Source organism: Anarrhichthys ocellatus, unplaced genomic scaffold, assembly GCF_004355925.1.
Source record: "Anarrhichthys ocellatus isolate YVR2014 unplaced genomic scaffold, GSC_Weel_1.0 scaffold232, whole genome shotgun sequence".
Lineage (NCBI taxonomy): Eukaryota > Metazoa > Chordata > Actinopteri > Perciformes > Anarhichadidae > Anarrhichthys > Anarrhichthys ocellatus.
The window spans coordinates 5363-30309 of NW_022280262.1; the positions used below are offsets into that span (position 1 = coordinate 5363).

At 42.1% G+C, this 24947-nt stretch overlaps 2 protein-coding genes across 2 annotated transcripts in view; both read left to right on the forward strand.

Annotated features, from left to right (window-relative positions):
* hus1 (HUS1 checkpoint clamp component) overlaps positions 1–1907 on the forward strand; it is a 4062-nt gene extending 2155 nt beyond the window's left edge. Inside the window, exons 5-8 of the mRNA XM_031879177.1 lie at positions 76–150; positions 469–568; positions 1032–1166; positions 1444–1907. Coding sequence (XP_031735037.1) covers positions 76–150; positions 469–568; positions 1032–1166; positions 1444–1526 — 393 coding nt within the window. The 3' untranslated portion in view covers positions 1527–1907. The remainder of the gene's footprint in view (positions 1–75; positions 151–468; positions 569–1031; positions 1167–1443) is intronic.
* An 8675-nt stretch (positions 1908–10582) lies between these two features.
* On the forward strand, positions 10583–21623 carry LOC116401005 (protein NLRC3-like). The gene is given in 9 exon segments (XM_031879175.1): positions 10583–10670; positions 11383–11508; positions 11813–11929; positions 12766–12854; positions 13375–14265; positions 14268–15144; positions 16681–16857; positions 20034–20207; positions 21066–21623. Coding segments are annotated over 9 exon segments (2529 nt in total). The 5' UTR covers positions 10583–10596; the 3' UTR covers positions 21070–21623.
* Positions 21624–24947: the final 3324 nt, after the last annotated feature.

A 24947-nucleotide genomic window follows, 5' to 3' on the forward strand; every position in this document is an offset into this window, starting at 1 on the left:
GAGGAAGTGAGTCGTCAGTACAGGTGAGTGAATGTTAGTTTAGTCACTTGTGTCTTTATTTGCCCCCCCCCGCAGGTGAGCATCTACCTGCCTCCTCTGAAGACGATGAAGAACGTCGTGGACAGAATGAAGAACCTCTCTAACTTCCTGGTAGGATCACGTTCCTCCCAACGTCTCTAAAACAACAACCCCAGATCCATTTAACATGAAGAAGAGTATAAATGTTGTTTTAGATATCGTGAGGAAGTGAGTCACCAGGACAAGTGAGTGAATGTTAGTTTAGTCACTTTGTGTCTTTATTTGATTACCTGTATTTTATTTAAAGCCTGTCTCTGGTGGAGGTGTAGGTTTTTACTTATAGATACAATAATACACGTTTTCTGAAGGTGTGTGTGTGTGTGTGTGTGTGTGTGTGTGTGTGTGTGTGTGTGTGTGCGCGTGTGCGTGTGTGTGTGTGTTTGTTATCAGGTGATGGAGGCCAACCTGAACGGAGAGATGAACCTGAAGATCGAGACTGATCTGGTTTCTGTCACCACTCACTTCAAAGACCTGGGAAACCCTCCGTGGGGTAAAAACAACGTCACTGTTTTTATAAACATGCCGGCTGTTTGTCACTCAGTCCAACACGTTGGTCCAGTTTACTGCAGACGTTCATGGTCCCCAGAGGATGAATTGTAACCACTTTGATCATAATCTGACTTTTCATGCATTTCAACGTCTTTTATTTGGTCCAATACTTTGATTTATGAACAAATGCCTGCAAAAGTTATAATCCACAAATAATTCTAAGATGTGACGCTAAAATGGTGAACATTATAAGTGCTAAACATTAGCGCGTTAGAATTGCCACTGTTGGCATGAATGGGGACTAGGAATGGGAACTGATAGCAGCGTAGATGCAAAGTTTGACGTCAAAACTAGTTTTTACAACATTGAACTGTCAAAAAAACATGCCTCCTTCCTCCCTCCTTCCTTCCTTCCTTCCTCCCTCCCTCCCTCCCTCCTTCCTTCTCTGCTTCCTGTCCCTCCAGGCGATGACGCCTCCCAGGATAGTGGTCCGTCTCAGACCAGGGACCCAGAGGCCATGGTACAGGCCCGGGTGGACATCAGGAAGCTGCAGCAGTTCCTCGTGGGACAGCAGGTCAACCCCAGCAAGGCCATGTGCAGTAAGTCCACCCACAGCTCCTCAGCCAGCCACTTATATTTTAATAACATCAGCAACATACCTTCAATTATGATTCTGGATTAATATCCCTGGTGGACATTAGACAGAATGCAGCTTTAACACATGAAGCTTTGAGTTCACTTTTTGAACTCTGAGATTGCCGTCTGGCCCCCCCAACAACACGGCAAGCACATTGAAAATTAATTTCCGCCTCTGGATGATGTTTATTTTTTTTTTTTAATCCAATGTTAAATCATATTTTGCTCTCATCCCCTAAGATATCGTCCATGAGAGGGTCGTCCACCTGATCCTGCTTCATGAAGATGTGTCGCTGCAGTATTTCATCCCCGCTGTGGCGTAGACGCTCTGCACACAACACACGTGATTTCTGCTCATTGACTTTGGGGGAAGTGAAAAAAGGGATGTGAACCTTTCCTCACGTGGCAAAGGATTCATCTTTCACGTGGACCCCATGAGGCAAAACTCACAATATCTGGGAGTCTGTCCTTCACTTTAACGAGACTGAAGCTGGTTCCAGGTCTCGTAGTGGTCCTCAGGAAGACTTGACCCGCTGACCTGTGGTAGTAGTGAGGACATGCTGGTAAATGCACATTTATCAAGGAGGATTTGGACGGTTGAGATAAAATAGAAGAACACATTCATTGTTCAGATTTCAGATTGTTATGTTCTTGGTATTAAACATGTTTAAAAATGACAAATGTATTGATTTAAGTTTTTTTTTCTTTCAACACAAAAAAACAACTTTGCCCCAATATCTCCTTTTGGCAGTGGTGGGCTGTCAGCAGGGGCGGACTGGGGGGAAAAAAGTGGCCCGGGAGTTAACATACACTTAACATGATTTTGGATGATTACAAAGAAATTACATCATATATGTTTTTTTTTTAATAACATTTGGATCCACCAATTTGCCTGGATGGACACATTGAATAAAATGATACTGGCTATTGTAACACTCCAAGGTAGGTATAGTTTGCTTGATGAATATGCTTAAATCTGGGCTAGTATCAGATGGTTATACGCAGTGGAGCTGGTGGAACATGTCCTCTGTAGGGCTGTGCCACATCCAATCAATTTCAGCAAACATCCCAGAATGATTTAATGCAAAAAGATTAAGGTATCAAACACGTATTACTACTTTGCAGTTAAATATTTAACTTTTATTCCAACATGAAAAAAAGCAGTAAATAACACTTTGACAAACATGTCAGGACATCTTATTTGTGTCACCCACACAGGGAATTCAGTATAATATAATAATATATATATCATATAATAATATAATATATATATCGTATAACAATATTCACTATAATATAAAACACACACACATATAATTATGTATTTATAACTATATATCATTTCTCAGCAGGTGCTTCATGTCTCTCACTCCGAATCTCACTGTCCGTGCTGGATCTGTCCCCGTTGTTTTAAAAAGCTAAATAAGTTATTAGCATGACGTCATCCAGCTAGCCAAACCTCTCTGTTGTTCAGCTAGTGGAGAAGCTTCGCATGTACTGCTTCCCTTTCCCGCTAGTCTGCTGTCTGATTGTGCAGTTTCTCCGCCAAAATTCTCCTCTCAAACGGCTCTTGGAGGAGCAGTGCTCGCGCTGGCGCTCGCACTCGCCTGTAGAGACTAGTCTGGACGGAAACGCGCAGCTGATTCTGCCCCAAGCTAAATCTATTTGAGGACACTGATTGGCTAAATTGTATGTCAATCATTTATATCTTCAATCAGCATTAAAGCATCATTGGCTAAACTGCTTCATAGACCCGCCTCTTTGGGGCAGATTGCATGCTGGGTGGTGTGATTGTGTGTGTGTGTGTGTGTGTAGGGGTCAGTGTTGCCAACTTGGCGACTTTCTCGCTAAATCTGGCGACTTTCCAAACCCTCATGGCGACTTTTTTCGTCAAAAGCTACTAGCGACAAATCTAGCTACTTTTTCTGGTGTTGTTGGAGACTTTTCTGGTGTTTTGACTCTGACATGAAAGCACGTACCGTTCGGCACGCGGGAGCTGCCGTGAGCCCCTCCGCCGCCTCAAAGCACTCAAAGGTGATTAGTCTCACAGTAGCCCCTTGCGCTGCAGTCCCAGCTGCAGAAAGAGACCCACACTCTCCGTGTCCAGACTGCAAATGAATTGCGCATGCACAAAGCCGCCGCTGTTCCCGCCTCTCTCTACAGCGCTCATTACAATTATGCAAATTAGGTGATGACGTCATTTAGCGACTTCTAGCGACTTTTAGGACAGCCAATAGCTACTTTCCTTACTGAGGAGTTGGCAACACTGGTAGGGGTGCTGCCGGCTCGCAGATGGAAACCATGAGTGTGAATACAGATCGCGAGGAGTAGTATAAATCTCAGTCAGTGATTATGGACTTTAAGTATAGTAAAATTTAACGTATTCTGTGAAGCATAGAATGCAGTCGGGGTCGGCGATCTCAGAGCGAGGGCCGGTTGGTGATGAAGGCGGGCCCGGTATTGGACCGGCTCAAGCCCGTCGGCCTACCGGGGATTTCCCCTGGTATCCCCAATAGCCAGTCCGCCCCTGGCCTTCAGGGCCTGCAAAGCCTTCTCTGCTGGCCTAAACAGAATCACAAAGTAATATCTATTTTATAATTTAATATTTTTTCTTAAATACACTACATGTATTATAATTTATAAAAATATTTTCCCATTATCTTATTTTCTCATTGCACAGCTACTGTCTTCCTCAGTTGCTCTGCTTCCAGTGCAGCTTGTTTTAAGTAGAGCTTTTATCCAATCAGATCTCACCTCTGTGTCTCTAGGTAAGAACAGAGGCCCGAGGCCTGCAGACTCACAAGTGAATCCCTTTGCACTTTAAGTGATTGGGGACGATATTGTTGATTGTCATCGTCTTCAACCAATCAGATCTTTAGTTTGACATGTTGGGCGTATTCTTTGGAGTATCGGTGCCTGCTAGCCGGCCTATAATGACGTCAGCATTACGTGCAGCTCAGTGTCCATGTGTAGCTCTGCCGCGAGGTGCAGAGTGTGCTGTGATTGGTCAGTGGGCGAGCACGTGACTATCGTGAAACGAAACTTAACAGCAGAGGCTTAGTCGGGTAGTGAATCACATCACGTGATGCAGCTCAGCCAATCAAATATGGGTATTCTGACACGTTTCCTGACCTGAGTGAGACACACCATGACACAGGGGTCTGAGACGAGGAAAGACATTGCAGAGCAGTACATTCAATGTTTGAGTTGTAAAAGTAAAATCATAAGCCGATCTCTGTGGGTTGAGACTTGTCATTAAGGAATGATGGCGGGTCCCACAGCCAGACCGGCTGAGAACCATTGACCTATATGGGCGCAGAAAACATTATATTTTTCTGAATTTAAGCTTCTGCGTTTTCCAAATGCTGTAGCATTATTCAAAGGTATTGTAAGCCTCGTATCGAATGGTTTAATACGAAGACGTACAGCCTTAAAATCAAATAATGGCTGTGTTGCCATCATGTAGTTATAAGGTGGTATTTCAGCTGCAGGACAGCAGTGAAGGCCCAGGTATAAAATGCACGGCCCGCCACTGCCTTTTGGCATTTAGTTTGCTTTAATTTTTTTGTTTTTTGTGTTACTTCCATTAAATATAATATAAATGAATTAGATACAATTTTCATTCATTACATTCTATAACTTTCAGCATTCATTAAGGGCGTTTCTCAATACCCGGTACGAACTAGTGTAGGTAAGTAAATATATCAACTTAAACACTGTCTGCGCAGGCGCACTGTGCGCAGCCAGCGTCTCCTGTGCCAGCTTTTAGGTACAAGGAAGAAAGGAGGCTGGTGTGAGGAAGCTGAGCGTTTCATTACAGTAAAGTGTCACTCTGACAAAGAAACCCTAACCCTTAGAAAGATATCTTGGTTAGTTAGCTGTTAGTTAAGCTGCTCTTTAGCTAACTCAACATATTTATCTGATTAAGTTTCAGGTTGAACATTTGAAAATGAATAATCAGATTTTTCTTAACAACATTGTCGCTCTTCCACAGTCCTTCACTTCCGTTCACTGGTTGCAAAATGCCAAGTTGGCGATGGCTAAAACGGCTTTGTTAGCTTTAAGCTAACTATACCTAAAAAGATAACTAGGTTGAGTTCATTGTCAGCTACAATACTTTTCAGCTAACTCCCCCTACTAAGATAATTAGTTTCATTTAGCTTTGTCAGCTGTAAGCTGAAGACACTAAGATGACATAGTTTTCGTTACCTGTTATCGAGATCAACTACACTTAATAAGCTGACTAGTTTCTACATTAGCTGTCAACTAACTAAACGAACTAAGATAGTAAATGTAGTTAATTGACAGCTACATTACCTTTGATCTAACTACACTTACTTAGATCAATAGTTTTAGTTGATTGTAAGCTACATTACCTGTCGGCAAACTTCGCCTACCTGTTAGCTACATTAGTTTTTAGCCACACGTACTGGTGTAACAGTTATCATGTTGTGTTCACATGTAGTGTTGGTGAGAAACTTTAATAAATACAGTTGTTTGAAGGAGATGTTTACACAACATAAATAGATATTAGATTTGAATTAAAGCTGCCAGCAGCATTGATCGGGCCCTCGCACCTTCATGCATTTCGAGGGTACTGGCAGGACTCTGGTTGACGCCGCCGTGCATTTCTATAACCAGCAGACACTGCTTGCACTAGTTAGACGTATTTCCTGCGTTGACCAGCGACTTAGCAAGATCATTTTGCCAGGTCTCACCCACATAGCATTCGACTCCGGGGCGGATCCGCCCTCAGGTCGGCAGATCCGCCGTACTGTCTCACTCAGTTCGGCCATGCGCACCATGAATCATGGTGTTCATGTGATTATTTTAATGACAGCAGTCAATATAACAACTGAACTAATATTTGAACTAAACATTGATATTATATATTTAAATTATCCACAAAGTGTGCAGCTTTTGTCACTGCAGTCACTTTCTGGGCTTCTGGAAGAACATCTCCAGAGCCTCTTGATATTTATTTATTTATTTATTTACTTACTTACGTTTTTACTTACTTACTTACTTACTAAGATCAGTCTTGTACAACCAGGGGGAGGGGGGCAGGGCGTGCAGCACTCGGGCTCTTGTCTGTACTCCGTGCGCGATACAGAGAGCAGAGGAGAATTGTAAACGCGCGACCATGTAGAGACAGATATGACATGCCGTCGTGTAGATAAGATACATAACATAAAGCTGTTCAGTGTGTTTAATAAAAGAACGCGGTGTAGACCTGTTCTATAGGAAAGGAACCTTAAATGACCTCTGTTGTGATCTGGCGCTATATAGAAAATAAAATTAAACCACATTAATTCGACCTTCCGGGGGGGGGCGCCCCCCTAATATAATGTTGGGGAAACACTGCATATCTTATTGTGTGGTGTGAGTCACCTTACCGTGCTGTGAGTCGGTACATTTGGTTTGATTAATGGTTTGTGTGCAGTGGTTTAGTCTTAATTTGCCTCCATATTCTGTGTTCTGTGACAAATTCCTCTATCGAACCTTAACATATATTACATGCAACACACACACTGCCACATTGAATCCAAGCGGATATGATTATTAGGTTTGCATTACTGGGATTGTATTATTGAATATTTTAAACTGAGTCAGTTTATTGTTCCTATTCTTGTAGTTTGAGCTAGAACGTAAGAAGAGATATTTTGTGATTCTTTGCATTCTTTTCTTTGCATCACCTTTCTTTGCTGCATACAGTTCAAAAAGAAAACTTGCTGTTTCCATATTTTTAATGAAATGTGTCTTAATCAGTTGTTCAAATAATGTTTTAACCTAATTCTAATGTTCTTTTTTAACAGCTGCTGAAGTTCATATCATGAGCTTACTGGAGAACATTAAACACCAGTAAACTATCTCACCAACAAGCTGCACACAACTGGCCAAGAAGTGGAAGTGACTGAGCCAGAACAGTTTCCATTTAACTCACTGGAGGAAGTGGAACATGTTGAGGAATGTCTTAAAGATCCTCAACTCTCAGCTGAAGAAGAGTGGTAAGTGTTTGTTTTATTAAGCATCTCAATCAAATCTGATTACATTGTTCTGATTAAAGTCAATCTTGATTTGAACTATTCTATATTATATGTATTAACACTGGATAATACCCTGTCTGATGAAAATGTATTTTAAAAAACATTCTGTAAAATATCAGATGTTAACAATACTTTTTTGATCCATTTTAGATTTCCTCCCTCAGAGGACATGACACAAAACAGGTTTCATGGAACATCTTGCCCGCATGTTTAATGATGATGTTGGGAAGAGAATCAACTGGAAATGGATAAATGGGAGTTGAAGACGTTGCTCCTGCGTAAGTAACTAATATTTAATGAAAACAGTTTGAAGTAACATAGAGGTCTTAAATAGTGTTCAAACTTACAAATTAGTATGTTTCCCCAGATCGTCTCCTTTTAACGGTGCTAAATTCAATATTTGAATAGCAACTTCATTTTCTCATTCATATTACTTGACTATATCATTACATAATAGTTATATGATATATTAGCTCTGAATGTAGCATAGCAAACCTTTACATGTCAGACAGCCACTAGCTTTTAGACTGCATGTTTGCTATATGTTGCACTGAGGGTTCATGAGGTGTTGTATGATCTGCTTGTGTGGTTACAGATGCCGTCAGAAAGAATCATGTCTCAGGTGCCGCCACAGATGATGAGATTCTGAAACACGCAATGAGGTGGTTCAACCTGGCAGCAGACAAGGGAAGTTCCAGGAGACGTGCCACTGTCAGCATCCCTACTGAACAAGCCTAAACATGTATGTGTTATACATGTGATACATGTGATGTTATACATGTCGTACATGTGATGTTCTAAAATCCTTGTAGTTTTTAGTAAAAAAAAAAACTGTTTTTGATACTATTCGTGGTTAAATTTCTTTTTTTCTATTAAATACCTATTCAAAATATAGGCTGTAACGATTTTAAGATTATTTTTTGACTTTTTGCCTTTTATTAGATAGTCAGGATGCAGAGTTGGGATTAGAACCCAGGGAGCTGCTGAAAGGACTGTTTTTTTCTAGGTCCGTTTAATGCCATCATCCCAGCAATACTCCAACCCAAACTCTCCCAGCTCACTGTGCCAGCCTCCACCTGTCAGTGGATCACAAAAATTCCTGACTGACAGGTGAGCAGGTGAGGCTGGGAAAATTCACATCCAGTACTCGGACTATCAGCACTGGCGCCCCCCAGGGGTGTGTGCTCTCCCCACTGCTCTTCTCCCTCTACACCAACGATTGCACCTCAGAGGACCCAACGGTTAAACTCCTGAAGTTCGCAGACGACACAACGGTCATCGGCCTCATCAGGGACAGTGATGAGTCTGCGTACAGGCGAGAGGTTGAACAGTTGGTCCTCTGGTGTAGTCAGAACAACCTGGAGCTTAACAGGCTCAAAACTTTGGAGATGACAGTGGACTTCATGAGGAGCCCCCCCCCCCCCCCTCACCCTCACCATAATCAACAACACTGTATCCGCTGTGGAGACCTTCAAGTTTCTGGGATCCACAATCTCCCAGGACCTGAAGTGGGCCTCCAACATCAACACCATCCGGAAAAAGGCACAGCAGAGGTTGTACTTCCTGCGCCAGCTCAGGAAGTTCAACCTACCTCAGGAGCTGCTGATTCTGTTTTACTCAGCCATCATCCAGTCTGTTCTCTGCTCCTCTATCACTGTGTGGTTTGGATCAGCCACCAAACAGGACAGGAACAGACTGCAACGGATTGTCAGGTCTGCAGAGAGGATCATTGGTTCCAGCCTGCCGTTCAACCTGGACTTGTTCACCTCCAGAGTCAGGAAACGGGCTGGAAGGATCTCTGCAGACCCCTCACACCCTGGACACAAGCTGTTCCAACCCCTCCCCTCTGGTAGGCGCTACAGGGCTCTGTACGCCAAGACCACCAGACACAGGAACAGCTTCTTTCCACTGGCCATCACTCTCATGAACAATAAATAAGTTATACTGCACTATTACCACCACTTATAATTCATGCCATTGTCTATAGGTTTATGTTCACATGTATATATATATATATATATACACACACTTTTTCTCTTGAATATATATTTATACTTATATTGTATATAGCTAAATGTCTATACCTACATCCGTTCTACTTTTTTGCTGCCCTTTTTATTCTTTATACATATATTTTCTTGTTTATTGTAAATTTGTGTTTGTACATTGAGAGCGGAGTGGAAACCGGAGACAAATTCCATGTATGCGTAAGACCTTTCTGACAAAATTTGAGAGGAATCTGATTAATCTGTGAGGAGCAGGATGTCAAAGTAAAGAACCCATAACTTCCTGTTGCCACTAGGTGGCGCAATTACTATGATTCTAAATTGTCATACAAATGTCTACAAGGTGAGGATGTTATGACATATGAGAAATTTGGAGCAGATTAGACAATGTACGGCCGAGTTACAACAACTTCCTCTTTAATGGCGAATGTTGTTTATTTGCCGCCACGCCACAGATACATAGTTCAATAACGTTTTGATCTTTTGAGAACTTTTCACTGCCAAGGTCTCAAGATCATACTGACCGAATCTGACGTCAATCGGGTCAAATCTCTAGGAGTTCGTTAAAGTACGGCGGCTTGAAATGGTCAAAAAACGTCAAAATTAAAAATGGCCAGCTTCATGTTTGGTTTAGGGCATACTTCCAAGATGATTTTTTTTTTATACGTCCCATCATGTTACACATACGTACCAAATTTCATACAGCTAGGTGAAACCCAATGTTGGGGCTACTCAATAGGGGGCGCTGTCGAGCCAATTTTTCATCCCGCAACTGAACACCCCAATCAAACTGCAATTTTCGCCATGACTACCTTGCGTGCCAAATTTCAAAATCTTACCAGTATCCCAAGCACCTCTTTTTTTGCGATGAAACACGTACGATAATAATAATAATAATAAACATTAGAAGAACAAATAATAATAAACATTAGAAGAACAATAGGTCCTCCACTCCGACTACGTCGGTGCTCGGGCCCTAATTATGAGCTGTTTACGTTACCTCTAAGCAGCTGATGTTCAACTATGTTGTTGTTCCTCACAGTCTGGAACAGAAACCTTTACACAGAAAGCTTTTATAGATTTACGTTCATGATTTAAACATAAAGATAATGCAGCAACATTTTGACCAAAACTCTTTTTTTTTAAAAAAACTTTTAATTCAACGTGTTCAAGCCGAGAGAGACGCTCATAAACACATCATAATAAAAAGAGGATCTGTGTGAGCTCACAAACACACCCACACACTTCTACATGAACTCAGCTGATTGCCTGTAAATGAAGAGGGGCGGAGCTACAGTGATCATGTGATCCAGATACATGAGAACAGGGAGGGAACCCTGATGTGTTTATCAGAAAGTTCAGACTCCATTTTGAGTCACAGAGCAGAAGGAGAGAAGCTGAAGGCTGAGGCAGGGTGAGTGTTAATCCAACATTTGATTGTTTTACTGTCACAGTGTGTGAGTCACTTTTCTCCCTGTGGACTGTAGAGGACACACATGTTAGAATGAACGTCTACTTTTATTATACTGTGTGTGTGTGTGTGTGTGTGTGTGTGTGTGTGTGTGTTACTTCCTGTTCTGAGCTCACAGTCAGTAGCTCGTTCTACATGAGCTTCTTCTCTCCTGTAAAGTAGACGAGAGCAGCAGCAGCAGGGGACGTTGAACAAACACTGCGGTGAAGTCGGACTGTTTTCATTCGCCTTCAAAGACCAAACAGGAAGTCAAAGAAACAGTTACTTCCTGTTAGATCTGTAGGCTACTTGTAGTTTGCAGACCTCGTTCGGATTTATTTAAATGTGCGTGTATCTGCATTGTATCCTGTCCTGTTTTTAGATTAAACCTTCATTGCACAACATGAGACTAAAAGCCAACATTCGATTAAATATTACAATTACACTGAAAAATTGAATTTTCTACTAAAAGTGGTGTTTGTTGTCAAATCTAAGAGCCAATCAGCTCTTTGATCTTACCACAGCCAGGTGCCTCCCATCATGCCCTGGGTCATGCAGTCGGTTAAAAGCAACTACGGCGCCTCGACCTCGTGAGGTTACCCAGCATGCATTGTGATCGATTCTGATCAAGACTGACTCATCTCGAGCGAACCTAACGTTACTGTTTTACTCTCAGACTGATGTCAGATCAGAAGATGAGTGGTTGTGAGTCTCTAGTCTCCGGCTGTCTGTCTATGAAGAGTGATTGGTCCAAAGAAGAACCTCTGTACTTCAGTAAAGAACCTGGACCCTCAGACACACAGTAAGAGAACTTCTTATTCATACTCATTCAAACTCATTCATAGGAGTCATTTTCAGTTCCTGTACCTCTGACAATGTGTTCTGTAGATTTAGAGGTTTTGAGTTGAGTTTGAGGTTCTTCCTCTTAGTATCGGTGACGGCTGTCAGTCACCTAGAAAAGCTGTGATGTAATCTAAGAGGACTGATACAAACTTTAAAAGCTTCTAAATATCTGCAGTAACAGTAGTTTGTGTATTCAGATCTACTTTAATGTCTTTGTTGTTCTCAAAGATTCATTCTGAATAAAATCATCTTGATGTTTGCAGAATTCAGTCCAGACAGAGAGCAGAGTCTCCAGGATCCATCTGTCTGTCTATGAAGAGTGATCGGTCCAAAGAAGAACCTCTATACTTCAGTAATGAACCTGGACCCTCAGACACACAGTAAGAGACTGTTGTTACTGTGAGCTGACCTGATGAAGATGATGCATTGAGGATGAAGACTAAATGTTCTGCTCAAAGATTTATATTATAGTTTCATGAGATGAAGCTCAAAGGTTCACTTCCTACAGATTCAGAGCTTTCAGTGTGAAGCTTTAAATCTTGAGTAAGTGGACCTTTGAGTTCAGACTCTCTCCTCCATATATTGATCCTGAAGGTCTAGAACAAACATCATGAGCAGTACTGATGTAAAAGTTCTCTGCTGACAAAAACAAGACAGGAAATGGTCAACTGTACATTTGGACCTCTTCTGTTTTCATCATGTTTGAATTGATCCTTCATTTGATAGTTGACAGTAGAAAGTGACAGAAAACAGACATGAAGAAGGAAAGTGTGTGGACTTGAACCTGAGACTCCACTGTTACATGCTGTGTGTTAGACTGTTGGTCCACCACAACATGTAGACCTCTTCTAACCTCAGTTTAAACACAACTAACTCAAGCAGAGCTGATCAAAGACACTGTGACACAGTAAAGGACATGATCAGCTCTCTCTAATGGAGGACTTTAACTGTGAAGGAGCTGCAGGAAGTGTTGAGTTAGTTATAAACAAACTACAGACGGATCACTAAATGTTTCATCAGACAGCCTGAGAAGAAAAGCAGCTGATTAGAGTTCATGAAAGCAGGAGAGTTGAAATAAAATAACATTTTCATTACAGACTGAACGCTGAATTCAAAGAGTAACACTTTAACTGAGCTTCTACACACTTTAGTCCACATCTGGATATTTTAACAACAACCAACAAATCATTTTAGTTCGAAATAAATGTCTTTACAGGAAGAAGATGAGTCATGATTCTAAGGAGAAGCTGATGTCCAGAACCAGAGCTGGACTGCAGACAGCCAGTGAGACCAGAAGTGTACAAAGTAAGACTGTTCATTTCTCTGCTGATGTCTTCATGTCTGGAAACAGGACGTGTTGTTTTAATACAGAGACACTTGTTGGATTGAACGATGTAAACACACAAAGGAAGAAGGTCTCATTGATTCGTGATAAACTTGTGTAACAGTTGTGGATAGGGCATGGAAGGATACCACTCAAAAGAGTTTTCCAGCATTTATTTGCTCCTTCAGAAGACAATATAGAACCCATGTCCTTCTGGTCTCTCTCTCTCTCTCTCTGCACATCTGCTCCAGAACATGAACAATATCAGAACTTACACAAGAACATGAATGTCTGGATCAACACTGTCTGTGCTGGTGACCAGAGAGAAAGCTCTCTGGGTTCACATCTCACTACTTTAGTAGCTTCTAACTGAATCTAACTGAAAGTTACTTTCACTCATGTGTCCCCGTTTGTAGGTTCAGATATCAGCCTGATGTTATTGTTTACTGATTGTTTTAGTCAAATCAATATCATATCTTCTTTAAATGTTCTCTCTTTCAGGAGATAGTGGTCTGCAGGAGGTTTTAGAGGAACATAAGATCAGTCTGAAGAAGAGATGTGAATGTGTGACTGAAGGAAGTGATGAAACAGGAAGTGGAACCCTCCTCAACAGGATCTACGCTGAGCTCTACATCACAGAGGGACACAGTGAGGAGGTTAATACCCAACATGAGGTGAGGCAGCTTGAGTCAGCTTCCAAGAAGAAGACCCTCCATGACACTCCGATCAGGTGCCACGACATCTTTAAAGCCTCAGCTGACCAACAGAGACGCATCAGAGTCGTTCTGACGAACGGCGTCGCCGACGTTGGAAAAACCTTCTCGGTGCAGAAGTTCACTCTGGACTGGGCTGAGGGTTTGGAGAACCAAGATGTCAGTCTGGTGGTTCTGCTTTCGTTCAGGGAGCTGAACTTGATCAAAGATGAGCAGTACAGTCTTCTCCAGCTGATCCATATTTTCCATCCAACATTACAGAAGATCACAGCAGAGGAGCTCTCTGTCTGTAAAGTTCTGTTAATCTTTGATGGTCTGGATGAAACCAGACTTTCACTGGATTTTAAGAAGAAGAAGAAGAAGAAGAAGGTTGTGTCTGATGTCACACAGAAGGCATCGGTCAACGTGCTGCTGACGAACCTCATCGAGGGGAATCTGCTGCCCTCGGCTCTCGTCTGGATAACTTCCAGACCTGCAGCAGCCAATCAGATCCCTCCTACACGTATTGACAGGGTAACAGAAGTACGAGGCTTCACCGACCCCCAGAAGGACGAGTACTTCAGGAGGAGGTTCAGTGATGAAGAGCTGTCCAGCAGAATAATCTCACACATCAAGACATCCAGGAGCCTCCACATCATGTGTCTAATCCCAGTCTTCTGCTGGATCACTGCTACAGTTCTGGACCACATGTACTCACTGACATGTACTCACACTTCCTGTTGGTCCAGACAAAGAGGAAGAAGCAGAAGTACCATGAGGGACATGAGACGAGTCCTCAGGAGCTGACGGAGGCTGACAGCGAACTTCTTCTGAAGCTGGGGAGGCTGGCGTTTGAACATCTGGAGAAAGTTAACATCATGTTCTACCAAGAAGACCTGGAGCAGTGTGGTCTTGATGTCACGGAGGCCTCAGTGTTCTTAGGGGTTTGTACAGAGATCTTCAAAAGAGAGAGTGTGATCTTCCAGAAAACAGTCTACTGCTTTGTTCATCTGAGTGTTCAAGAGTTTCTAGCTGCAGTCTACATGTTCCACTGTTTCACAAACAGGAAGACAGAGGTACTGAAGGACTTCATGGGAGAAGACTACAAGTATTCATCCCTGGATAATTTCCTGACGAGAGCCGTGGAGAAATCCCTTGAAAGTAAAGATGGCCACCTGGACCTGTTTGTCCACTTCCTTCATGGCCTCTCTCTGGAGTCCAACCAGAGACTCTTAAGAGGCCTGCTGGGTCAGACAGACAACAGTCCAGAAACCATCCAGAGAGCCATCAATAACCTGAAGGAAATGAACAGTAATGAAATGTCTCCTGACAGAAGCATCAACATCTTCCACTGTCTGATGGAGATGAACGACCTCTCAGTACATCAGGAGATCCAAGAGTTCCTGAAGTCAGAGAACAGATCAGTGAAGAAACTCTCAGAGATCCACTGCTCAGCTCTGGCCTACATGCTGCAGATGTCAGAGGAGGTTCTGGATGAGTTCGACCTGAAGAACTACAAGACATCAGATGAGGGACAATGGAGACTGATTCCAGCTGTGAGGAACTGCAGAAAGGCTCGGTAAGTCCAGATATGATTAACTTTATGAATCAGTGAGATCAGTAGTTTAGTTCTTCTAATATAGACACTATGAAATTCATATTCTTAAAAGTGTTCCAGTTGTTTAATACAAAATTATAATTCAGTTGTATTTCATCACAGATGTTCTTGATGTTTCAAATGCTGCGAGTGAAAACATGTTTCAGTTTCAGTTGGTTTAGTTTTCACTGTGAAGTTAATGAACACAGTTATTCTATTTATTTCTAATGTTTGTTATATTTTATATTGATATAATTCTTCCTCTATTTATCTTCCTTTGGGTGATGGAGGCGACGTGCAAACCTGGTGAAACTGATGAAGGACTTTAGACGTGTTTGAGCTTTTATCACATGTAGCAGTATTTTACAGTCATCACTTCATCTACTTTAGTTATTAATACATCAGGAGGTTCTACAAGATGTCTGACATCATCACACTTACAGATAACACCTGATTATTTGAACACTATGCTGAAGAGTTTAAATAACATCTGTATCACGCCACACCCCTTTCTTAAAAATAGGACCAGAAAACAAAAACAAACCAACTTGAATTCAGGGTTCTACTTTAGATTGTTTACATACATTTACATGAATTGTCTTTTAATTTGTATTAATATAGACACTTCAGTGAAGTAAGATATGAGGTCCTAAAGTATGTGAATAAAGTTTGTATGACAGCATTAAGTAGCCAATGAGAGCACAGGAGGACACATGTTCAGACTACTTCACAGCCAGTGGGCTGTAATGATGGTAGTAGTGAGGCCAGAAAAGAGTCCATGTTTTCATACGTTGCTGGTTTCCTCCTTAAACTATTCAACATCTTTTCAGGTCAACTGCAGGATGTTTGTTTCTTTTAACCGTTGCCTCCAAGAAGGAGTTCAGATTTCCTCTTTAGTGAAATTCACCTTTAACCAGTTGAGTAATATGAAGTATTTTTATTATGGTTCACATGAAGTCCTTGTATGTCTCCTAAGATCCAGACCCTGTAGGGTCAGATGGAATGTAATGTACTTCTACTTCAGAGGACAACATTGTAGTACTACATTTACCTGACAGAGAAATGTTACTGGTTACGTTGAAGATTCACATTTGACTCACAAAATATATTAGAATTAAAATATGAAGCATTATTATTTATTTACTATCCAGCATCATGTTAGAATTGAAAACTCCACCTTTAACAGACGTTAAAAATAATAATAATCATATTTATATTATTCTGTATTTTGATGCTTTGGCAACGATCTTTACTTGATGTAAACATTTGAATGCAAGACTTTTACTGAGCAGTATTAATACTTCTACGAATAATAGTTAACACTTCTACATAATAAACATGTTTGAGTACTTCTTCTTCTTCTACTACCAAAACCAACATTCCCAGTTGGAGAAAGGCTGAAAAGTAAATCAACACAGCGTTTTCCTGAAGGCCTCAAATCACTAAATCTACCCAGAAAAACAGGAAGTAAATATTAAGTGTTCATAATAATATTTTGTAATATTTGTGTCATTCCAGACTTTTTTACTGTGGACTCTCAGAGGCTCACTGTGAAGTTGTGGCCTCAGCTCTGAAGTCCAACCCCTCCCATCTGAGAGAACTGGACCTGAGTTACAACATGAACCTTAAGGATTCAGGAGTAAAGCTGCTGTCTGCTGGACTGGAGAGTCCACACTGTCGACTGGAGACTCTGAGGTCAGTTCACTGACTGTAAGGTTTCAGGATTTGCCTGAAAACAAAAGCTGAATATTTGTTAGAGTAACAGAAAGTAGAGAAATTAAGTGATTGACAGGAGTTTTTAGCTTCCACAGACTCATTGTGGTCAATCAGTCAGTGAAGGTGATGTCAGTCCTAATGAGGCTGTAGAGTGTGTGAGGGAGATGAAGGAGGAGGATGAAATCTGATGACAGCAGATACAAATTCTGTGTAAACAGAGAAAGACTTGAATGCAAAGCTCAATAAAGGTGAAGTTGTGAACTGTGGTGATCTTCATGATATCAGAAGCTGATGTGGCTGCTACAGAGACAACCACACAGCTGCTGTGGTGAGATTAAAGCAGAGCTCAGAGTAATAAGCAGCAGCCTATCACAGGCCCAAACGTCTCCACAGAGCAGGCTTTTAGAATATAAGTCTGTTGTAATTACTAGAAAAAGATGTCAGCTGAGACCAGTCATAGTGGAAGTGGCTCTTCAATAAGTGATTATGAATGACATCATCAAACTATAGATGTTTAAGGTTCTAACATGTTTCCAAGTTGTTGTTGACAGCAGGTCTAACTGTGGTTCTGTTTTCATGTTTTGTCTCATTATCTGAAGACACAGACCATTAGGTTGCAACAAAAAACACATGTTCATATTCGTTCAGGTCTTTCTCAACACAATACACACGTGTCCAAATGTCCATTCAAGAGTTATTGTAATCTGTCCATACTGTCTGTGATGTTCAGGACTAAATCCAGTCTAGTTCTGTGTAGAAATGACTTGTAAAGTTGATCTGAACTAATCTGATGCTTCACGTGTATCAAGTCAGTCTGTTGTCTTGCTGTAGATGAAAAATAACTCGGAAAACATTTTGTGAGTGATGTTTTATATTTACAGTCTCCACTCGTTAATGTTTAATTTCAACATGAGCTGTTAGATCTAGTACGGCCCTAGTCCTATTTTTAGGCCTCTGCTCAAAAATTGCATACCCATACTAAAAAGACTGTAATTCTGTAACTACAAGGTCTATTTTAATAATGTTGATGTTATAATAAAGGGAACACTTGTGAGATTTGTTCAGATGCATAAATATCAGTGTATATGTTACTGGTTAATAGTAAATGAAGATGGCACACAGCTCAAATTGAAAATTTTCAGGTTCGCCTGAAAAAGAAGCACTTTTATTGATATTATTTCTTTGAAATAATGCAGCTGAAAGCCTAAAATAGCACATGTCAGCAGTCTCTATGCAAAATTTTACATTGATAAAGTGAAGAATAAAAAAAAAAAAGTTGGAGAGGTCACGCGAGGTCAAGCAAAATTGTCATTTTGGAACCAGCTGTTTTTATATACTATATATTTCACTTGTTTTATCACTAATAGTGTTCAATCTATCAAAATACAGCAGTTTGGCATCATTTTGAACTTTCAGATGCTCTCAGACTGTAAATCATGGCTCCATCCTCGTCTGACTGCAGTCTTCATGTGTGTATGTAACTCTATCTCAGCCTCTGATAAGTTAATTTCAGAGTATGACACCTTGTTAGATGCAGAAGAGTCTCAAGAAAACGCTGGGCGTAAACTGGTGTTGATTGACAGAATCGTTAGCCAGCAAAATTCAAAAATGCGCCGCTCCTCTCCGAGCTTAAAATTCCATTCGCCAAAAGTCAAACCCCTTTCCCCTGGGTCCCCTAAGCTTGGTTGACCCCCCCCCCCCCCTTTCTTCCGGAAACAGATGAGAAACACACAGGATATAGTAGCAACAGTGTTTAGCTGGCAAACGAGGAATTATGCCGTTCTTTTCATGATTCAGCGTAAAGGTGAGGTGCTGTTACGATTTTTTTTCGGTGAAGCGGTTTGTTGTTCTGCCGTTTGTTTGCTCACAGCTCTGGTAATCTGGTATCTGCTAATGGTTTCACGGAGAGAAATTCTGAAGATATCTCTGGATTCTGTGTCGAATGCTCGTGCTCTGAATTGTAATGGTCGGCCGTGTTAGCCGTTAGCCTTTTGTTGGTAGAGCTCTCCGGAGTGCGGAGCTCGCTGAGTCAAGGCGAAAAATACGTGATATTGTGGTAAATCTTCTTGTTGATTATATTAGTTTGTGTATAATTGTGTTTGCAGTGTGTGAAATGGTTTATGTTGCCCAGAATCTCTTCGTTAAGTCGGTATATAACATGTGTGTAGCATTCATCATATTAGTTTCTGAAAAGTGCATTGTACGACACGCTAAACTCAAGGGGGGCTCTCGGGTCAAGAAGGTTTTAAGGGGTGGGTAGCTAAACCATGAAGTATCTAATAAAGTAAACAGACACTGGTCATAAACACAATAATATAATATAATATTCCAATAGAGGTATGAGTTTGTTTTTGTCCAGTGCTTTAAGAGCTGCTTTTAAGGCTAAAGTCTGGTGTAGCATACTGCAAAATCAATCCATTCAACAGCTTCATACTACAGTATGTATTGTGTACTGTCTACATGTCCTGTGTACTACCTTCCTCAGCAGAACCTAGCAGGCGGGCTGAACACAGTGTTTCCTTGTTGAGCTCGGTGGAGGAAGAGGAACTCAAAGAGGGAATCTGCTCCTTAATAGTCTGTAACTTTGGCTTGTCTGACTCAGACTGCTGAAGCTTCATATTAGTTTCAGCTGAACTTGTGAAGTGATTTCTTCAGTGTAGTTGTTTTATGAAGGGACCACTTCACACTCGGTATGACAGGAGGAATGATTACTGCCACCAAGAACTCTGGTGATGGACAGATGACATGTCTGTTGTTTGAAGACACACCTGAACACATGTGGACCTCTCCTGTTAAAGACATGAAGCTACTAAGCTACCAGATACACAAAGAAGAAGCTCATGTAATCAATGAAGTCATGAACTGTCTTTGAGTCCAACAGGTCTGATCTGATCTTGATCCTCTAGTTCCAGACCTGACTGAGACCAGCAGCATGGTATTAATCTGTGTTGACATCAATAGGTGTATGGATGTTGTGGTGACATTTGGATGATGTCTGTAGAAGGCTGACATGATGATGATCCACAATAACACAATGACAAAGAGAAAAGCTCATTGATTAGGACATAGTCATGTTGAGCTACACATTTAAAACATGAACACATCTGATTGGATTATAAATGGATTCTCATCTTCATCATTTATTCTTTATTCAGGTTGAGGGGCTGCAGTTTGTCAGAGATCAGCTGTTCTTCTCTGGTCTCAGCTCTGAAGTCCAACCCCTCTCATCTGAGAGAAGTGGATCTGAGAGACAACAAGCTGAAGGAGTCAGATGTGAAGCTGCTGTCTGCTGGACTGGAGAGTCCACACTGTAGACTGGAGACTCTGAGGTCAGTAGAGGGTTGAAGTCAGTCCATGCTGGTTTCAGCAGTATTTAACTAAACACAATGTGTTACTCTCATGGGGGGTCCCTCTAGCTCCACCTTCCATTTTCACTCCCTAACTAACCAGTACGAGTTGCTAGTGCAGCAACATAAATCAGAACCCTTACAGCCAAATGAACAGAGGCACTTACACTGTGATTCAAGGTGTTTCTACTGGTAATCGAGCCCTGGGTTTCTGCAGTGTTGGGCAGGAAATGTACCACTGCCCATGGTTAGCCTAGCCTAGCACCTCAAATCAATGATTTACCCACTGAGTTCAGTTTCTCATCCTGTGTTTTCTTCTCTGCATTCTTTCATTCTCCCATAAACAATAAAAACATTTTACATTCAGTTGCAATCTTTTTTTCAGACATTGGACTTCACAGTAGAGTTTAATTGGTAGTTTGTTGCATTTTCTTGTCATGCATCTTGGATCTGGACTAATGACACAGAACCTGACCTGCAGTCAGTTGTTGTGTTTGCGGAGAGGACATGATACAAAGCATTTGATCAGGTTTTGTTAGGCTATTTTGAAGTTATTTTAAACTTGTTCCATCACTCTTGGCACTGTGTTCATCTCTACAAGATTGACGACAAGTTGATAACAGCTGTCAAACCTTCAAAGTGAGAGTTGTAAACAATGTCCCCCATTCATCAAACTATTGTACATTCAAGTCTGATCCTAAAATGAGCATGTCCTCATTGTAAAACAAACACATTTTCAATTCCATTTTTGTTCGAGCTGTTAACATCATGACTGGAGAATATTTAAGAATTTTGGATTCTATTTTTTTTTTTCTTCATTCTAATTCTTCTCTCTATCAGATAACGAACTGAATGTGCAAGAAAAGCTGCCTGAGGACGACAAATAGGTGAGAAGTTGTACAGTATCAAGTCTTCCAGTAAAAACCAAGAATGACTTTACTTAGACATTTAGCGACGATCCACCTCTGAGACATTTGTTCAGATCATGTGACTAACAGGCCAGAACTTCTGTGTCCTACAGGTTCAGGTGTCCTAGTCCAGGTGTGTTCCAGTGTGCTTTGACTGGACTGGTGTTTGTTAGGGTTCAGGAGGCGGAGCTGGTGTACAGGACTGTCCAATGAGATGAGAGAAATAAGACCTCAAACACCTGATGAACTGATACCTCCAAAAGCCTCATCAGCAGATCCACTTTAATTTGTCACATCGCACGTATCTCATGCCAAGTGTTTTCATTAAAATTAAAACATAGAAGAAACAAAAGCGTAAAGTACATGGACCTGAAGACCAGCAGGAGGTTCTAACATGTTTCTCGTATGAGTGGCGCAGTGGCGGGCCGTGTATTTTATACCTGGGCCTTCACTGCTGTCTTGCAGCTGAAACACCTCCTAATAACCTCATGATGGTGCTACGGTTATTTGTTTCTAGGAGTTTAACAATACACGTATTCGTATTAAACCGTTCGATACGAGGCTTACAAACCGAACAATACGTTTGAATAATACTAGTGCATTTGGAAAATGCAGAAGCTTAAATTGTCAATCGAAAAATCAATCATATCCATAATTCGAAATGTATCCATGTATATTCATATTCATACTGTGATATTGGCCGGTATCATTGTCATATGTTATTCACGTCACTGAGACAGGGAGTCTCGTATAGCGGCCTCAGAGAGAGGGTGAAGATAGAGAGATGGTAGATAGAGGGGGGATGATGTAGATATACAAATAGGGCAAGATTTCTAATGGAGGGAAAAGACAAGAGCCGTTCGCTGTGACAGGCAGCCAGAAGCAAAATCGGAAGAAGACGAGTGGGGAGGAGACTGGTTCATCAACCCTCTGTTATGACTTGTCTGAGGTGCACAGTGTAACTTGTTTAGGTGAAAGTTCAGAGGAGGAGGAGGACATATCCAAAGGGGGGGAAGACTTAGTTTAGAATGGAGGTATAAATAATGTACAGGGCTATTGTGAAGGGAGTTGACTCCGGACAGCTCGGTTTACTTGTATACTTTGTGATGCAAATAAATCTGCATGAACTAAAGAAAATCCAATCTCTCTGGTGTTCTGTGTTCGTTACTGAGTTCCTAACAGTGAGATCCTGTCTCACCACGAGTCAGAGAACACTTACTGAGCCAGCCGTCAGGTAAAGTCAAAGAAGCGGCTCATCAACTGAACAACAACTCCGTCACCAATATTCACTTTGTGTACAGAAGAACTTGTTGGCTCTTTAATGCATGTTTTTGTTTTGTAAAGATGTAACTCTTTTTTGGAAAAATGGACCATAATTTACTAAATGAACATCATGCTGTATTGAAGAAGACTTGAAACTAGAGATTGAGACCATACTGGCATTTTAATTCAGTCTTAACCTTTGATAAGAAGTTTAGAGAGGTCCTTATTTATTTATGGGGTGTTTTCAGGCAGAGGAAGAGTGATTTTAGCAGTCTTAGGCAGTGGTGGGACCATGGTAAGATTGAGATTAGGCTCCTTTGCCAGCAGCACACCCTCAACGTCACCCGAGACATCACCAGATCTATGAAGGACCTGGAGACTGATATTGTGGAACTAGAGAGTTTAAGCGAGTCCCCAGGAGATCGAGGACATATTGAAGTCCTCAAGATAAAAAAAAATGGCTTTGGCCGACCTGTTAGAAGTTAAAGTTCAGGGTGCACTGGTCCGGTCCCGATTCCAGACCATCACAGAGATGGACACTCCCTCTAGCTTCTTCTTCAGCCTGGAGAAGAAGAGTGGGCAGAGGAGGGTAATCCACTCACTTTTAGATTACACAGGGCAGCCTGTTGTGGAACCAAGCCAGATAAGAAAGCGAGCTGTCAGCTTTTACTCCTCCCTGTATACCAGTGAGTACAGGGAGGAGGAAGCACTGACGGAGGGGTTCAATGGTGAACTACCTCAGGTCTCTGAGGAGACCAACAAACAGCTAAACAGGCCCATAAGCGTGCAGGAGCTGAAGGCTGCCCTGCAGGGCATCGACGGCATCGACGGCCTCTCTGCGAAGTTTTATAAGGCTTTCTGGGACGTATTCGCGACTGACATTTTAGACATTTTTAATGAAAGTCTGGCCTCTGGTTCTATGCCGATGTCCTGCCGCAGAGCCGTAATAACGCTGCTGCCAGAAAAAGGAAACCTGCAGGACATCGGCAATTGGCGTCCTGTGTCTCTACTGTGTGTGGATTACAAGCTTCTGTCCAAATTCTTTGCCTCCAGGCTGAGGGAAGCTATGGAGCAGGTCATCCATCGGGACCAGACCTACTGTGTGCCCGGCAGGTCTATGGTAGACAATGTCTACCTCATTCGTGATGTTTTGGAGGTCTGTAGCTCTTTGGGTATTAACACTGGTCTGATTTCTCTAGATCAGGAAAAGGCTTTTGACCGCGTTGAACACAACTTCCTCTGGAAAGTTATGGGGAAGTTTGGGTTCAGCGCTGGCTTCATAACTAAGATCAAAGTGCTGTACAGTGAGGTTGAGAGTGTGCTGAAGATAAACGGCAGTCTGTGTGCTCCTTTTAGAGTGTGTAGAGGAGTCCGGCAGGGTTGTGCTCTGTCCAGGATGCTCTATGCACTCTCCCTGGAACCCCTCCTCATCAGAATACACTCTCGCCTACAAGGTCTGGTTTTACCTGGTTTTAATAGGAACATGATTTTATCAGCTTATGCAGATGACATCGTTGTTTTTATTAAGGACCAGAGGGATGCAGACCTTTTTAACCAATATTGTGAAAGATTTTAGCATCGGCAGCGAGGGTGAACTGGAAGAAAAGTGAAGCCCTCGCTGTCGGTGAATGGCGTGACGGTCTCCCAGTTCTTCCCCAGAGCCTGGTCTGGAAAAGAGACGGATTCAAGTACCTAGGAATTTATCTTGGACAACAAAACAGTCCAGAAGAACTGGGAGGGCGTCATAGAGAAGATCGAAGGAAAACTTTCCAAATGGAAGTGGCTGCTCCCTCAGATGTCTTTTAAAGGTAGAGTATTGGTTTTAAACAATCTTATAGCATCCCAACTGTGGCACCGTCTAACCTGTTTAGACCCTCCCTCAGGCTTTCTAGCCCACATACAGAAGAAAATGGTGGATTTTTTTTGGGAGGGTCTGCACTGACCGCCACAAGGGGTGCTGTTTTTAGCCAGAGAGGAGGGGGGACAGGGCCTCGTCCACCTGGCCAGCCGGACGGCCACTTTTAGAATTCAGTTTGTGCAAAAATATTTCAGAAGTTCGGATGGTTTAGTGTGGAGAGATGTGGCCAGCTGCATTCTCAGACGTGCAGATAACCTGGGGCTGGATACTGCTCTGTTTTTAATTGATTCTAGTATTTTAAAGGCAAGTGGGCTGCCTCCGTTTTATCAGGGTGTTTTTAAGTCTTGGGCCCTTTTTACTCATAAAAGGTGCCCACAGTCTAACTCTCTGTACTGGTTGTTGAGAGAACCATTGATTCACAGGGCCAAGCTGGACATCAGTAGCAGCATCACCCCTGGCCTGATGGGGGCGCTGCTCAAGTCCCAAACCCTGTGCTTGCAGCAGCTGGTGGACGCAGTGGGGCCGACACTGAGCGACGCCCCGGCCCTGGGCTCTCTGCTGGGTCTGCATTCTGTCCGGGTGGCGAGGAGGCTCCTGGAGCTGTGGAGCCAGAGGCTGACGGTGAAAGAGAGGAGCCTCCTCACGAACTACAGCCAAGGAAAAGTTGAGCCGGACCCTGCAGACCCTTTCCCT